The sequence below is a fragment of the Scyliorhinus canicula genome, chromosome 21, assembly GCF_902713615.1.
Source record: "Scyliorhinus canicula chromosome 21, sScyCan1.1, whole genome shotgun sequence".
NCBI lineage: Eukaryota > Metazoa > Chordata > Chondrichthyes > Carcharhiniformes > Scyliorhinidae > Scyliorhinus > Scyliorhinus canicula.
In genome coordinates this window covers 65342635-65357069 of record NC_052166.1, presented here as the reverse complement: position 1 = coordinate 65357069, position 14435 = coordinate 65342635, and the positions used below count along the sequence as shown (strand labels likewise).

General features: G+C 47.5%; 1 protein-coding gene across 1 annotated transcript in view; it reads left to right on the top strand.

Annotated features, from left to right (window-relative positions):
* The first annotated feature begins 6748 nt into the window (after positions 1-6748).
* LOC119955482 (inactive phospholipid phosphatase 7) overlaps positions 6749-14435 on the top strand; it is a 42422-nt gene continuing 34735 nt past the window's right edge. The window contains exon 1 of the mRNA XM_038781707.1: positions 6749-7460. Coding sequence (XP_038637635.1) covers positions 7001-7460 — 460 coding nt within the window. The 5' untranslated portion in view covers positions 6749-7000. The remainder of the gene's footprint in view (positions 7461-14435) is intronic.

The window sequence follows — 14435 nt, the reverse complement described above, 5'->3', positions numbered from 1 at the left end:
TCTCAAATACTCACACACTCTCAAATACCCACACACTCTCAAATACCCACACACTCTCAAATACCCACACACTCTCAAATACCCACACACTCTCAAATACCCACACACTCTCAAATACTCACACACTCTCAAATACTCACACACTCTCAAATACTCACACACTCTCAAATACTCACACACTCTCAAATACTCACACACTCTCAAATACTCACACACTCTCAAATACTCACACACTCTCAAATACTCACACACTCTCAAATACTCACACACTCTCAAATACTCACACACTCTCAAATACTCACACACTCTCAAATACTCACACACTCTCAAATACTCACACACTCTCAAATACTCACACACTCTCAAATACTCAGACTCTCAAATACTCACACACACTCTCAGATACTCTCACACACACTCAGATACTCTCACACACTCTCAAATACTCTCACACACTCTCAAATACTCTCACACACTCTCAAATACTCTCACACACTCTCAAATACTCTCACACACTCTCAAATACTCTCACACACTCTCAAATACTCTCACACACTCTCAAATACTCACACACACTCTCAGATACTCACACACACTCAGATACTCTCACACACTCTCAAATACTCTCACACACTCTCAAATACTCTCACACACTCTCAAATACTCTCACACACTCTCAAATACTCTCACACACTCTCAAATACTCTCACACACTCTCAAATACTCACACACACTCTCAAATACTCACACACACTCTCAAATACTCACACACACTCTCAAATACTCACACACTCTCAAATACTCACACACTCTCAAATACTCACACACACACACACACAAATACTCACACACACACACACCCAAATACTCACACACACACCCAAATACTCACACACACACCCAAATACTCACACACACACCCAAATACTCACACACACACCCAAATACTCACACACACACCCAAATACTCACACACACACCCAAATACTCACACACACACCCAAATACTCACACACACACCCAAATACTCACACACACACCCAAATACTCACTCACACACCCAAATACTCACACACACACCCAAATACTCACACACACACCCAAATACTCACACACACACCCAAATACTCACACACACACTCAAATTCACACACACTCTCAAATACTCACACACACTCTCAAATACTCACACACACTCTCAAATACTCACACACACTCTCAAATACTCACACACACTCTCAAATACTCACACACACTCTCAAATACTCACACACACTCTCAAATACTCACACACACTCTCAAATACTCACACACACTCTCAAATACTCACACACACTCTCAAATACTCACACACACTCTCAAATACTCACACACACTCTCAAATACTCACACACACTCTCAAATACTCACACACACTCTCAAATACTCACACACTCTCAAATACTCACACACTCTCAAATACTCACACACTCTCAAATACTCACACACACACCCAAATACTCACATACACACCCAAATACTCACACACACACCCAAATACTCACACACACCCAAATACTCACACACACCCAAATACTCACACACACACCCAAATACTCACACACACCCAAATACTCACACACACACCCAAATACTCACACACACACCCAAATACTCACACACACACTCTCAAATACCCACACACTCTCAAATACCCACACACTCTCAAATACCCACACACTCTCAAATACCCACACACTCTCAAATACTCACACACTCTCAAATACTCACACACTCTCAAATACTCACACACACTCTCAAATACTCACACACACTCTCAAATACTCACACACACTCTCAAATACTCACACACACTCTCAAATACTCACACACACTCTCAAATACTCACACACACTCTCAAATACTCACACACACTCTCAAATACTCACACACACTCTCAAATACTCACACACACTCTCAAATACTCACACACACTCTCAAATACTCACACACACTCTCAAATACTCACACACTCTCAAATACTCACACACTCTCAAATACTCACACACTCTCAAATACTCACACACACACCCAAATACTCACATACACACCCAAATACTCACACACACACCCAAATACTCACACACACACCCAAATACTCACACACACACCCAAATACTCACACACACCCAAATACTCACACACACCCAAATACTCACACACACACCCAAATACTCACACACACCCAAATACTCACACACACACCCAAATACTCACACACACACCCAAATACTCACACACACACTCTCAAATACCCACACACTCTCAAATACCCACACACTCTCAAATACCCACACACTCTCAAATACCCACACACTCTCAAATACTCACACACTCTCAAATACTCACACACTCTCAAATACTCACACACTCTCAAATACTCACACACTCTCAAATACTCACACTCTCAAATACTCACACTCTCAAATACTCACACTCTCAAATACTCACACACTCTCAAATACTCACACACTCTCAAATACTCAGACTCTCAAATACTCACACGCACTCTCAGATACTCTCACACACACTCAGATACTCTCACACACTCTCAAATACTCTCACACACTTTCAAATACTCTCACACACTCTCAAATACTCTCACACACTCTCAAATACTCTCACACACTCTCAAATACTCTCACACACTCTCAAATACTCTCACACACTCTCAAATACTCTCACACACTCAAATACTCTCACACACTCTCAAATACTCTCTCACACACTCAAATACTCTCACACACTCAAATACTCTCACACACTCAAATACTCTCACACACCCAAATACTCTCACACACTCTCAAATACTCACAGTCACTCACATGCTTACAAGCACACTCGATCTCAAATACTCACACGTGCACAATCACGCTCAAATACTCACACAGTCACTCTCAAATACTCACACGCACACATCCCATGAGTTATGTCATATAGGTGAAAGAAAAAGGAAGTGTTGCATTTATATAGCACCTTTCACAACCCCTGGTTGATCCAAAGATATAATTTCATTTGGTCAAAAATCATTAACCATTTGCAAGAACATAAATTTGAAAGTTGTCTCCGCTACTCTCAGGCAGAGAGAGCCACTGCTTCAGGATTCAGCAAGTTTTCAGCAAAGGAGTTTCTCTGCAGTGCAGGGCAGGCAAACTGATGGCAGGTGTAAGACTGAGGTACTTTAGCACCACAACAGGCAAGAGGGTGAAATTACAGCATGACCAGTTAGGGCAGCGCAGAAGCACAAGTGGATAGCACTGAGGCTTCACAGTGCTAGGATCCCAGGTTCAATTCCCTGCTGGGTCACTGTCTGTGCGGAGTCTGCACGTTGTCTGCGTGGGTTTCCTCCGGGTGCTCCGGTTTCCTCCCACAGTCCAAAGACGTGCAGGTTAGGTGGATTGGCCACGCTAAATTGCCCTTAGTGACCAAAAAGGCTAGGAGGGGTTTTTGCGTTACGGGGATAGGGTGGAAGTGAGGGCTTAAGTGGGTCGATGCAGACGCAATGGGCCAAATGCCCTCCTTCTGCACTGTATGTTCTAAAAAAAAAAGTTTACACAAGAAATTTCCATTATAAATGTGAGCACTGGGAATTTACACGGAAAGAGTATTTTATATCCATAGGAGAGACAGACAAACTGGAAGATATATTCCAGTTACTCATGGCAAGTTGGAAGATGTGCAGCGCTAAAGGGAGGTGAACAATTTGTTCATTCATTCAAGGGATGCGAGTGACCGACATTTACTGTACATCCCTACTTGTCTCCGGAGAAGTTAGCAGTGAGGCAGCTTCTTGAACCCCATACATCTGTGTGGTTAGGCTGCTCTCACTGTGCTGTTAGCTGGAGAGCGTCAGGATTTTGAGACAGCAATGATGGAAGAACAATGATGTTCCCACGCAACCACACCCTGGTCCTTGGAGGTGATATATGTCATAGATATGCTGCGCAGTAATGAGTAAGTAATAACACACGATGTATTATGCTCCTATTAACCGTCTGTGTGCAAAGTAAAAACACTCTATATTCTGATAATTAATGTTTGGTTCAAATATAGCTCAGCTTGGAATTCTTTCAAATCTGTTTGTTAATTAATGAAAAGGTACAATGATGATTGGCATTTTAATTATTTGGCTGGGGATATGTATAGACTGGGAGGTGTTAGTATCTGTTTGCATCTCATTACGACATTACTGAGCGTGTAAAGGAGTGTGACAACAGTGTTAATTTAAAATGTTAGAAAAAGATGTGCATTTATATAACACCAAGCACCTACCACAGGTCACCACAAATTTGTCTGTGCGGATTCTGCACGTTCTCTCCGTGTCTGAATGGGTTACCTCCGGTTTTTCCGGTTTCCTCCCATAAGTCCTGAAAGACTCGCTTGTTAGGTGAATTGCACATTCTGAATTCTCCCTCTGTGTACACGAACATGCCTAGGGGTGTGGTGACTAGGGGCTTTTCAGAATAACCTCATTGTAGTGTATTGTGAGACTACTTTTGACAATAATAAAGATTATTATTATTAGGTTTACAGCCACTGAGCTACGTTTGGAAGTGTATTCACTTGTGCAGAGCAAGATCCTACAAACAGAAATGTGATAAAGATCAGATTATCTATTTTATAATGTTGGTCGCTGTGACCAGAGAGTGCAGCACTCCCTCAGTACTGACCCTCTGACAGTGCAGCACTCCCTCAGTACTGACCCTCTGACAGTGCAGTACTCCCTCAGTACTGACCCTCTGACAGTGCGGCACTCCCCCAGTATTGACCCTCTGACAGTGCAGCACTCCCTCAGTACTGACCCTGACAGTGCAGCACTCCCTCAGTTCTGACCCTCTGACCGTGCGGCTCTCCCTCAGTACTGACCCTCTGACAGTGCAATGCTCCCTCAGTATTGACCCTCTGACAACATCCACCTTCACAGGACATTAGTGAGCCAGATCTGTTTTAATCACAATCGTTGATAGTTTCGTGGTCAACATATCTGAGACTAGCTTTATATTCCAGAATTTAAATTCTACCAGCAGCCATGGTGGGATTTGAACACGTGACCCCAGAGCATTTGCCTGTGCCCCTGAATTACTAGCCCAATGACATCACCGCTATGCCATCATTACCCATAAAGCATAAACACAGAAGGAGGCCTTTCAGCCCTTCATATGAAAGCAACTGCGCTGGACCCACCTTTGTCCTGTAATTATTTATCTCTGGGAATTTCCTTTCGAAAGCCTCGATCAAATCACTACACTGTCAGCAAGAATGTTCCAGATCTGACCCGCTCGCTGTGTCAAAAAGCTTGTCCCCTTCATTCCTTCAGGCAGTGACCATAAATCTCTGTCCTCTGGGTCTAGATCCTTCGTCAGTGGATGCACTTGCTGCCCATCTGCTGCGGCCAACCCCTCATGTATGTCCAACTACCTGAGTTGCATAAAGTTAGCCAGCAGCGGCAGCAGACAATTAGGAAGGCAACTGGAATGTTGTCCTTTATTGCAAATGGAATGGAACATAAAACTAAATTTCTATATATATTGGGCTATTTCACCACAGTTGCACAGGGCATTATTGAGACCATGGCTAGAGATTGTGTATAGTTTTGGTCTCCTTATTCAAGAAAGGACGATTTGCATTAGAACCAGCTCACAGAGAAGGTTCAATTAACAGTTACACGGGATGAGATGGTTATTTTGTTGGGAAAGGTTCGGCCTGTATCCATTGCCGTTTAGAATAATGAGAGGCAGAGGTGGCAGGGTGGCACAGTGGTTAGCACTGCTGCCTCACGGCACCGAGGTCCCAGATTCAATCCCAGCCCTGGGTCACTGTCCGTGTGGAGTTTGCAATTCTCCCCTGGGTCTGACCCCCACAACCCAAAGATGTGCAGGGTAGGTGGATTGGCCACGCTAAATTGCCCCTTAATTGGAAAAAAATGAATTGGGTACTCTAAATTTTTTTTTAAGGAATTGTGTTTCGGACACTTTTGGCACTTGTCATCATCGATGTGTCTTCACAGGAGAGGCCAGATGCATTTGTCCTGTCTATGGTTATCATAGAATTTACAGAGCAGAAGGAGGCCATCTGGCCCATCGAGTCTGCACCGGCTCTTGGAAAGAGCACCCTACCCAAGGTCAACACCTCCACCCTATCCCCATAACCCAGTAACCCCACCCAACACTAAGGGCAATTTTGGACACTAAGGGCAATTTAGCATGACCAATCCACCTAACCTGCACATCTTTGGACTGTGGGAGGAAAGTGGAGCACCCGGAGGAAGCCCACGCACACACGGGGACGATGTGCAGACTCCACACAGACAGTGACCCAAGCCGGAATCGAGCGGCTCCACAATTGAATTGTGGAGCGGCACAGTGGTTAGCACGGCTGCCTCACAGCTCCAGGGACCCGGGTTCGATTCTGGCCTCGGGTGACTCTGTGGACTTTTCCCGTTCTCCCCGTGTCTACGTGGGTTTCCTCTCACAGTTTAAAGATGTGCGGGTTAGGTGGCTTGGCCATGCTTGGTGTCCAAAGATGTGCGGGTGAGTTGGGGTTGTGGGGTGGAGTGGACCTGGGCAGGGTGCTGGTTCAGAGGGTCGGCGCAGACCCGATACACTGTGCACCCCTTGTGCACTGTAGGGATCCTCCTGCCCCTCCAGGGAACTACACGACCCACGATGCACTTTGAACACCGCAACTGGGCAAGGGGCCATCACACAGCGAGGGAGCAGCCCTCGTTCTTGCAGCATTGGTCAACCCGAGCACAGATCAGGCCGCTGAGTGGTTGGACCGAATGTCAATCGGCTGCAGCATGTGGAGCTGTCACGCTGGGATGAGCTGCACCGTCAACAGAGCGAATTCCTCCTGTCCACATTTGATCCAGCACCGCAGCCGCCGGGCGCAGGAATCTCAGCCGCCAGCTTCCCCTCCCTGTTTCTGTTTGAAAGCCTGGATGGGAAGAAGATAATCCGCCATGCCGGCCCAGCAGAACCGAGCGCGGGCCAGGGAGAGGAACAATGTTTTAAACAGAGCCGAGTTCATGTCTCTGAACCTGCCGGCCAGGGGCAGCCCGGAGGGCCGGGGTTCAGCCAGGAGAGTGGGCGGCCAGCCGGGCCTACCTGGCCTGCAGCCCGGCCAGCAGCCTCAGCCCAACGACAGCAAGGAGTCGGCGCACTTACCGGAGGAGGACTGCATGCAGCTCAACCCTTCCTTCAGGGGCATCGCCATCAACTCGCTGCTGGCCATTGACATCTGCCTGTCCAAGAGGATGGGGGTGTGCGCCAGCAGCACCTCCACCTGGAAGAGCGCCCGCCCTGTTGTCAAGCTGATTGGGGTCACAGGTCACGGCCTGCCCTGGATTGGCGGCACCCTCTTCTGCCTGACAAAAAGCAGCACCCCGGCAGGCCAAGAGGTCCTCTTAAACCTTCTCTTCGGTGAGGATTTCTGTGTGTGCGATTTCCGGGCCACTCTGGGGCCAGCTGCCCATCCACAGGGCCAAGGGGAGGGGGAGGTCAGGGGTCAGGCGATAAGGTCACAGTGCAAAGGGCACCGGATCAGCTCTCTCACTCTGACATGACTGGAGGTGGTTTGTGGGGTGGAGGGGGCGGAGGGCTGAGCTATTTCTGACTTTAGAGGGTGGCGCAGTGGGTTGGCACTGCTGCCTCGCAGCGCCGAGGTCCCGGGTTCGATCCCGGCCCCGGGTCACCGTCCGTGTGGAGTTTGCACATTCTCCCCGGGTCTGCGTGGGTTTCGCCCCCCACAACCCAAAAGACATGATGTGGAGATGCCGGCGTTGGACTGGGGTGAGCACAGTATGAAGTCTTACAACACCAGGTTAAAGTCCAACAGGTTTGTTTCAAACACGAGCTTTCGGAGCGCAGCTCCTTCCTCAGGTGAATGGCGAGGTATACCTGTTGGACTTTAACCTGGTGTTGTAAGACTTCATACTGAACCCAAAAGACATACAGGTTAGGTGGATTGGCCAGGCTAAATTGCCGCTTAATGGGGGGAAAAAATGAATTGGGTACTCGAAAACCCTTTTTAAAAAAAAATGATTGTTTACTTTTGCTTCTCTGCAATGTTCGGGTGTTGGGGGTGTACAAAGGGCCCACATGCCCCCCCCCCCAATATCCCTGGCCAAACCCACACTCCACTCTGCAGGTTTGCCAATCCCCCCCCCCCCCAAGGAGTATCTGGGATACCCCAGGAATTATGGATTAATCTCCCGGCTGCTGGTGAGCGTGGAGCCGGGGGTGAAAGATTACGAGGTTGTCAAATACAATGGTGCATTTACTTTACCCTGAACACTTTTGTTGATTAGTTATAAAGAAATTGGCACCGAGGAAGGAAAAATCTTCTTGACTGGCTGAGGGGCAATGATGTAACCAAACCTCCAGGAATGTATCCAATCGGAGTTGGCAACCCTGTGGGTCCCATCTGTAACTATCATTCTTGGCCACTGCTTTGGCTGTTCTGGGCCCAGATGTTTAACCCCAATGTTCTTAGTGTCGTTCTGTTTCCTCATTGGCAGATAAATTCCTAAATCAGAGAACATGGCATAGGAGCCCAAAAATATAGGGGCAGGAGTAGGCCACTCATCCCCTCGAACGTGCTCCTTCATTCGACAACACCATGGCCGACCTGATTGTGGACTTACCCGCACTTTCCTGTCTGCCTCTTGACAACCCTGTCTTTCCCTTAACTCCATCGTCAATCAAAAATCTGTCTAACTCCACCTTGAATGTCTGGATTGAGATCTATCGGGAAAGGGGAAAGTTTGCACTAGATGGGTAGGGGTTGAGCACCAAAGGATAGAGGCAAAATAGAGGAATAGGGAACAAAAGATGTTCAGAACAATCATAGAATCGTAGCATTTACAGTGCAGAAGGAGGTCATTTGGCCCATTGAGTCTACACTGGCCCCTGAAAGAGCATCCTACCTAAGCCGACACCTCCACCCCATCCCTGTAACCCAGCAACTTCATCTAACGTTTGATAACTATGGGGCAATTTTAGCGTGATCAATACACATAACCTGCACATCTTTGGACTGTGGGAGGAAACTGGAGCACCCGGAGGAAACCCACGCAGACATGGGGAGGACGTGCAGACTCCGCACAGACAGTGACCCAGCGGGGAATCGAACCCGGGACCCTGGTGCTGTGAAGCAACAGTGCTAACCACTGTGCTACCGTGCTGCCCCGAGCTAGGGAGAGATAAAATGGAGGTGGAGTGACAGTACTGAAAGAAATTTTAGTGTTCGGAAGAGGATGTCCTTGAGGGAGAAAGGGAAAAATCCATTTGGTAAGAGTTGAGAAGTGAAAAGGGTACGGTCACGTTACTTGGGGATATTCTGAGAGAGAGGCAAGAGGAGCAAATCTGCAGGGAGGTTTGGGCCGCGATTCAGCGGACTCAAAGGCCACTGAGCGGCACGTTTGGCGGGATCTTTCTCTGTGGCTGCAGTGCAAACAAAGATCCCGCTATCCAACAGCACTTTGCAGTTGTCTTTGGCCTCAGGGAGATCCTCCCCGGCTGAGAGGGATTTGAGCTGAAATCGCCATCAGGAAAGGCTCCTCGCTGTTCAGCACGCCATTTTGGATGGCTGCCCTAATCTCCACCCCCTCCCCCCACTCTCAGGCCCCCCATATTTGTGAACTCATCATCCACCCAACCTTGGGGAGGGCCCCAGGAACTCTCCCTCACCAACCTGGTACCCCCCCCCTCTCCCGGGCCTGACCCCTGGCAGTGCCAACCTGGCACCCAGACACCCTGTTGTGGCACTGCAATGGTGCCCAGGCGGCATTGCCAGGATGCCAGTCTGGCAGTGTCACAGTGATGGGGTGTTGGCAGGCTACCATCCTGCCCTGTCCCCAACTACCTGGGAGTCTCCGATGGTCAGGGAAACCCCCCCCCGGTTCCATTACGACTGGTTCGCGTTTGAGTGCCATAGAACTAAACGGCGCCCTGTCAGGTCTCCCAGGTGAGGCCTGTGTGTCCGGACACCGGGTGAATCTGGCGTCAGGGTATTTAAATGAGTCGTACGGCTCATTAAATATGCAGATCCGGATCCTGGCCGGTGAGAGCAAAATCCAGATTGCGTCGAGCGGAGTGAATTGGGTGCCTCGAGATTGGCTCGATGCGGAGCCTGATTTTGGGCTGATGCACGATTCATCCGTTGCGCTCGGATTAGTACCATAAGACCTAGGATCAGAATTAGGCCATTCAACCCATCGGGTCTGCTCCGCCATTCATTCATGGCTGATATGTTTCTCATCCCCATTCTCCTGCCTTCTCCCCAGAACTCCTGCCCCCCTTATTAATGAAGAATCTATCTATCTATGGCTTAAAAGCACTCAGTGATTTGACCTCCACAGCCTTCTGTGGCAAAGCGCTCCACAGATTCACCACCCTCTGGCTGAAGAAATTCCTTCTCATCTCTGTCCACTCTATCCAGGCCTTGCAGTATCCTGTAAGTTTCAATAAGATCCCCCCTCAAGCTTCTAACTCCTACGAGTACAGACTCCCAGAGTCCTCAACCATCCCTCATACGACAAGCTCTTCATTCGAGGGATGATGCTTTTAAAAAAATAATTTAGAGTATCCAATTATTTTCTTTTTTACAATTAAGGGGCATTTTAGTGTGGCCAATCCACCTAACCTGCACATCTTTAGAGTGCAAATGCACTTGTGATAATTTACTAAAATTCACTAGACTCTGGGGGGTCCCGGCCACCCTTGTCCTTTAGAGGATGAGAAGGCAGATTTAATAATGGGAGATGAGGAAATGGCTGAGGAACTGAACAGGTTTTTTGGGCCAGTCTTCACAGTGGAAGACACAAATAACATGCAAGTGACTGATAGAAATGAGGCTATGACAGGTGAGGACCTTGAGAGGATTGTTATCACTAAGGGGGTAGTGATGGGCAAGCTAAAGGTATTCAAGTCTTCTGGCCCAGATGGAATGCATCCCAGGGTACTAAAAGAGATGGCTAGGAAATTGCAAATGCACTCGTGATAATTTACCAAAATTCACTAGACTCTGGGGTGGTCCCGGTGGATTGGAAATTAGCAAACTTGACACCACTGTTTAAAAAAAGGTAGGCAGAAAGCAGGTAATTATAGGCCAGTTAGCTTAACTACGGGAGATGGGAAGATGCTGGAATCTATCATCAAGGAAGATATTGCGAGGCATCTGGATGGAAATTGCCCCATTGGGCAGGCGCAGCATGGGTTCATAAAGGGCAGGTCGTGCCTAACTAATTTAGTGGAATTTTTTGAGGACATTACCAGTGCGATAGACAACAGGGAGCCAATGGATGTGGTATATCTGGATTTCCACAAAGCTTTTGACAAGGTGCCACACAAAAGTTTGCTGCAAAAGATAAAGATGCATGGCATTAAGGGTAAAGTAGTAGCATGGATAGAGGATTGGTTAATTAATAGAAAGCAAAGAGTGTGGATTAATGGGTGTTTCTCTGGTTGGCAATCAGTAGCTAGTGGTGTCCCTCAGGGATCAGTGTTGGGCCCACAATTGTTCACAATTTACATAGATGATTTGGAGTTGGGGACCAAGTGCAATGGTGTCCAAGTTTGCAGACGACACTAAGATGAGTGGTAAAGCAAAAAGTGCAGAGGATACAGAAGTCTGCAGAGGGATTTGGATAGGTTAAGTGAATGGGCTAGGGTCTGGCAGATGGAATACAATGTTGACAAATGTGAGGTTATCCACTTTGGTAGGAATAACAGCAAAAGGGATTATTATTTAAATGATAAAATGTTAAAGCATGCTGCTGTGCAGAGAGACCTGGGTGTGCGAGTGCATGAGTCGCAAAAAGTTGTTTTACAGGTGCAACAGGTGATTAAGAAGGCAAATGGAGATTTGTTCTTCATTGCTAGAGGGAAAGAGTTTAAGACTCGGGAGGTTATGTTGCAACTGTATAAGGTGTTAATGAGGCCACTCCTGGAGTATTGTGTTCAGTTTTGGTCTCCTTACCTGAGAAAGGACGTACTGGCGCTGGAGGGTGTGCAGAGGAGATTCACTAGGTTCATCCCAGAGCTGAAGGGTTTGGATTACGAGGAGCGGTTGACTAGACTGGGACTGTACTCATTGGAATTTAGAAGGATTGGAATGTCAATTGGAATTTATAGAAACATATAAAATTATAAAGTGAATAGATAGGATAGAAGCGGGCAGGTTGTTTCCACTGGCGGGTGAAAGCAGAACTAGGGGGCATAGCCTCAAAATAAGGGGAAGTAGTTTTAGGACTGAGTTTAGGAGGAACTTCTTCACCCAAAGGTTTGTGAAACTATGGAATTATCTGTCCAGTCAAGCAGTTGAGGCTCCTTCATTGAAAGTTTTCAAGATAAAGATAGATAGTTTTTTGAAGAATAAAGGGTTATGGTGTTCGGGCCGGAAAGTGGAGCTGAGTCCACAAAAGATCAGCCATGACCTCATTGAATGGCGGAGCAGGCTCGAGGGGCCAGATGGCCGACTCCTGCTCCTAGTTCTTATGTTCTTATGTTCTCCTGCTCTGGTCCTAGTCATTGGTTTGGAAGGTGCTGTTTAAGGGAACCTCGGTGAGTTCCTGCAGTGTATCTTGTAGATGGCTGCCGCTATGCGTCAGTGGTGGAGGGAGTGAATGTTTGTGAAAGGGGTGGCAATCAAACGGTGCTGCTTTGTCCTGGATGGTGTCGAGCTCCTGGACTGTTGTTGGAGCTGCACTCATCCAAGCAAGTGGACAGGCTTTGGGAGGTCAGGAGGTGGAATTACTCGCCACAGGATTCCCAGCCTCAAATCTGCTCAGTATTTGTACAGCTAGTCCAGTTTGTGGTCAATGATAATCCCTAGGATTGATAGTGGGGAGGATTCAGTGATAGTAATGCCATTGAATGTCAAAGGGTGATGTTACTCAGCAAGAATATAGAGTGGTAATATTGGGGGATTTATAATGACATAAATATCAGTTAGGACTATGTTAGAGTAAAGGGTAAGGAGGGGGGAGAACTTCTGAAATGTGTTCATAGAACATACAGTGCAGAAGGAGGCCATTAAGCCCATTGAGTCTGCACTGACCCACTTTAAGCCCTCATTTCCACCCTAAGGTGGATTTAGCATATTCAATCCACCTAACCTGCACGTCCCATGACCGCGGGAGGAAACTGGAGCACCCGGAGGAAACCCTTGCAGACACCGGGAGAACGCGCAGACTCCGCACAGGAAAATGTTCCTGATCAGTTCAACTAGAAAGGAGGCATTTCTGGATCTGGTGCTCTGGAAAGGGGTGGGCCGAGTGGACCAGGTAATCGGGGAGTTTAGATTAGTAATGGAACAAGGAACAATTTCATATAGATTGGAAGAGGGCTAACTTCAGTGGGATGTAGCCAGGGTAAAATAGAGGCAAAGATTGACAGGAACCACTGTGATGAACCAATGGGTGACCTTTAAAGCAGAGATATTCTGAGTACGGGCTAGGTTCATTCCAACAAGAGAGAAAGCGAGGGGAGCCAAAGACCGGGATCCCTGGGTGATGAGGGAGGCAGAGATTCTGATGAATCAAGAAAAGAGGGTGTCTGATGCATGGCAGGAGAATTCCAATAGAGAGAAGTAGGCCAAGTGCAAAGCTGTAAGCTGAGAGAGGAAATTAAGACGGGCAAAGAGAGACTATGAAAATAGTTAATACAAAAATAGGGACGGCACGGTGGTGCAGTGGTTAGCACTGCTGCCTCACGGCGCCGAGGACCCGTGTTCGAGCCGGGCCCCTGGTCACCATCCGTGTGGAGTTTGCACCTTCTCCCCGTGTCTGTGTGGGTCTCACCCCGACAACCCAAAGATGTGCAGGGTAGGTGGATTGGCCACGCTGAATTGTCCCTTAATTGGAAAAAAAATTGGGTGTTCTAAATTTATTTTAAAAATATTAAAAATCTTCTCCCGGCGTGAAAACTGTAAGATGTCAATAAGGGACAGGGCGAAGACACGTGAATAGGTTTGAGTTAATTAAAGAGAGTCAACAGGGATTTGTACAAACAGATTGCGTTTGACTAATTTAACCAAATTTTTTTATGAAGTAGCTGACGGTTGACAAAAGGAATACAATCTATGGATTTTCAGTAAACGTTTGACAAAGTTTCTCACAAAAGGCTCATTACAATGGCAGGACTAAGAAAACCAGGCAGGAGACGGGAGATCCCACTTGTCCTTCAGCAAAAGAGTGCCCACTGATCCCTCAGCACTGACCCTCTGACAATTCCGCACTCCCTCAGTACTGACCCTCTGACAGTGCGGCACTCCCTCAGCACTGACCCTCTGACAATTCCGCACTCCCTCAGTACTGACCCTCTGACAGTGCAGCACTCCCTCAGTACTGACCCTCCGAGAGTGCAGCACTCCCTCAGTACTGACTCTCTGACAGT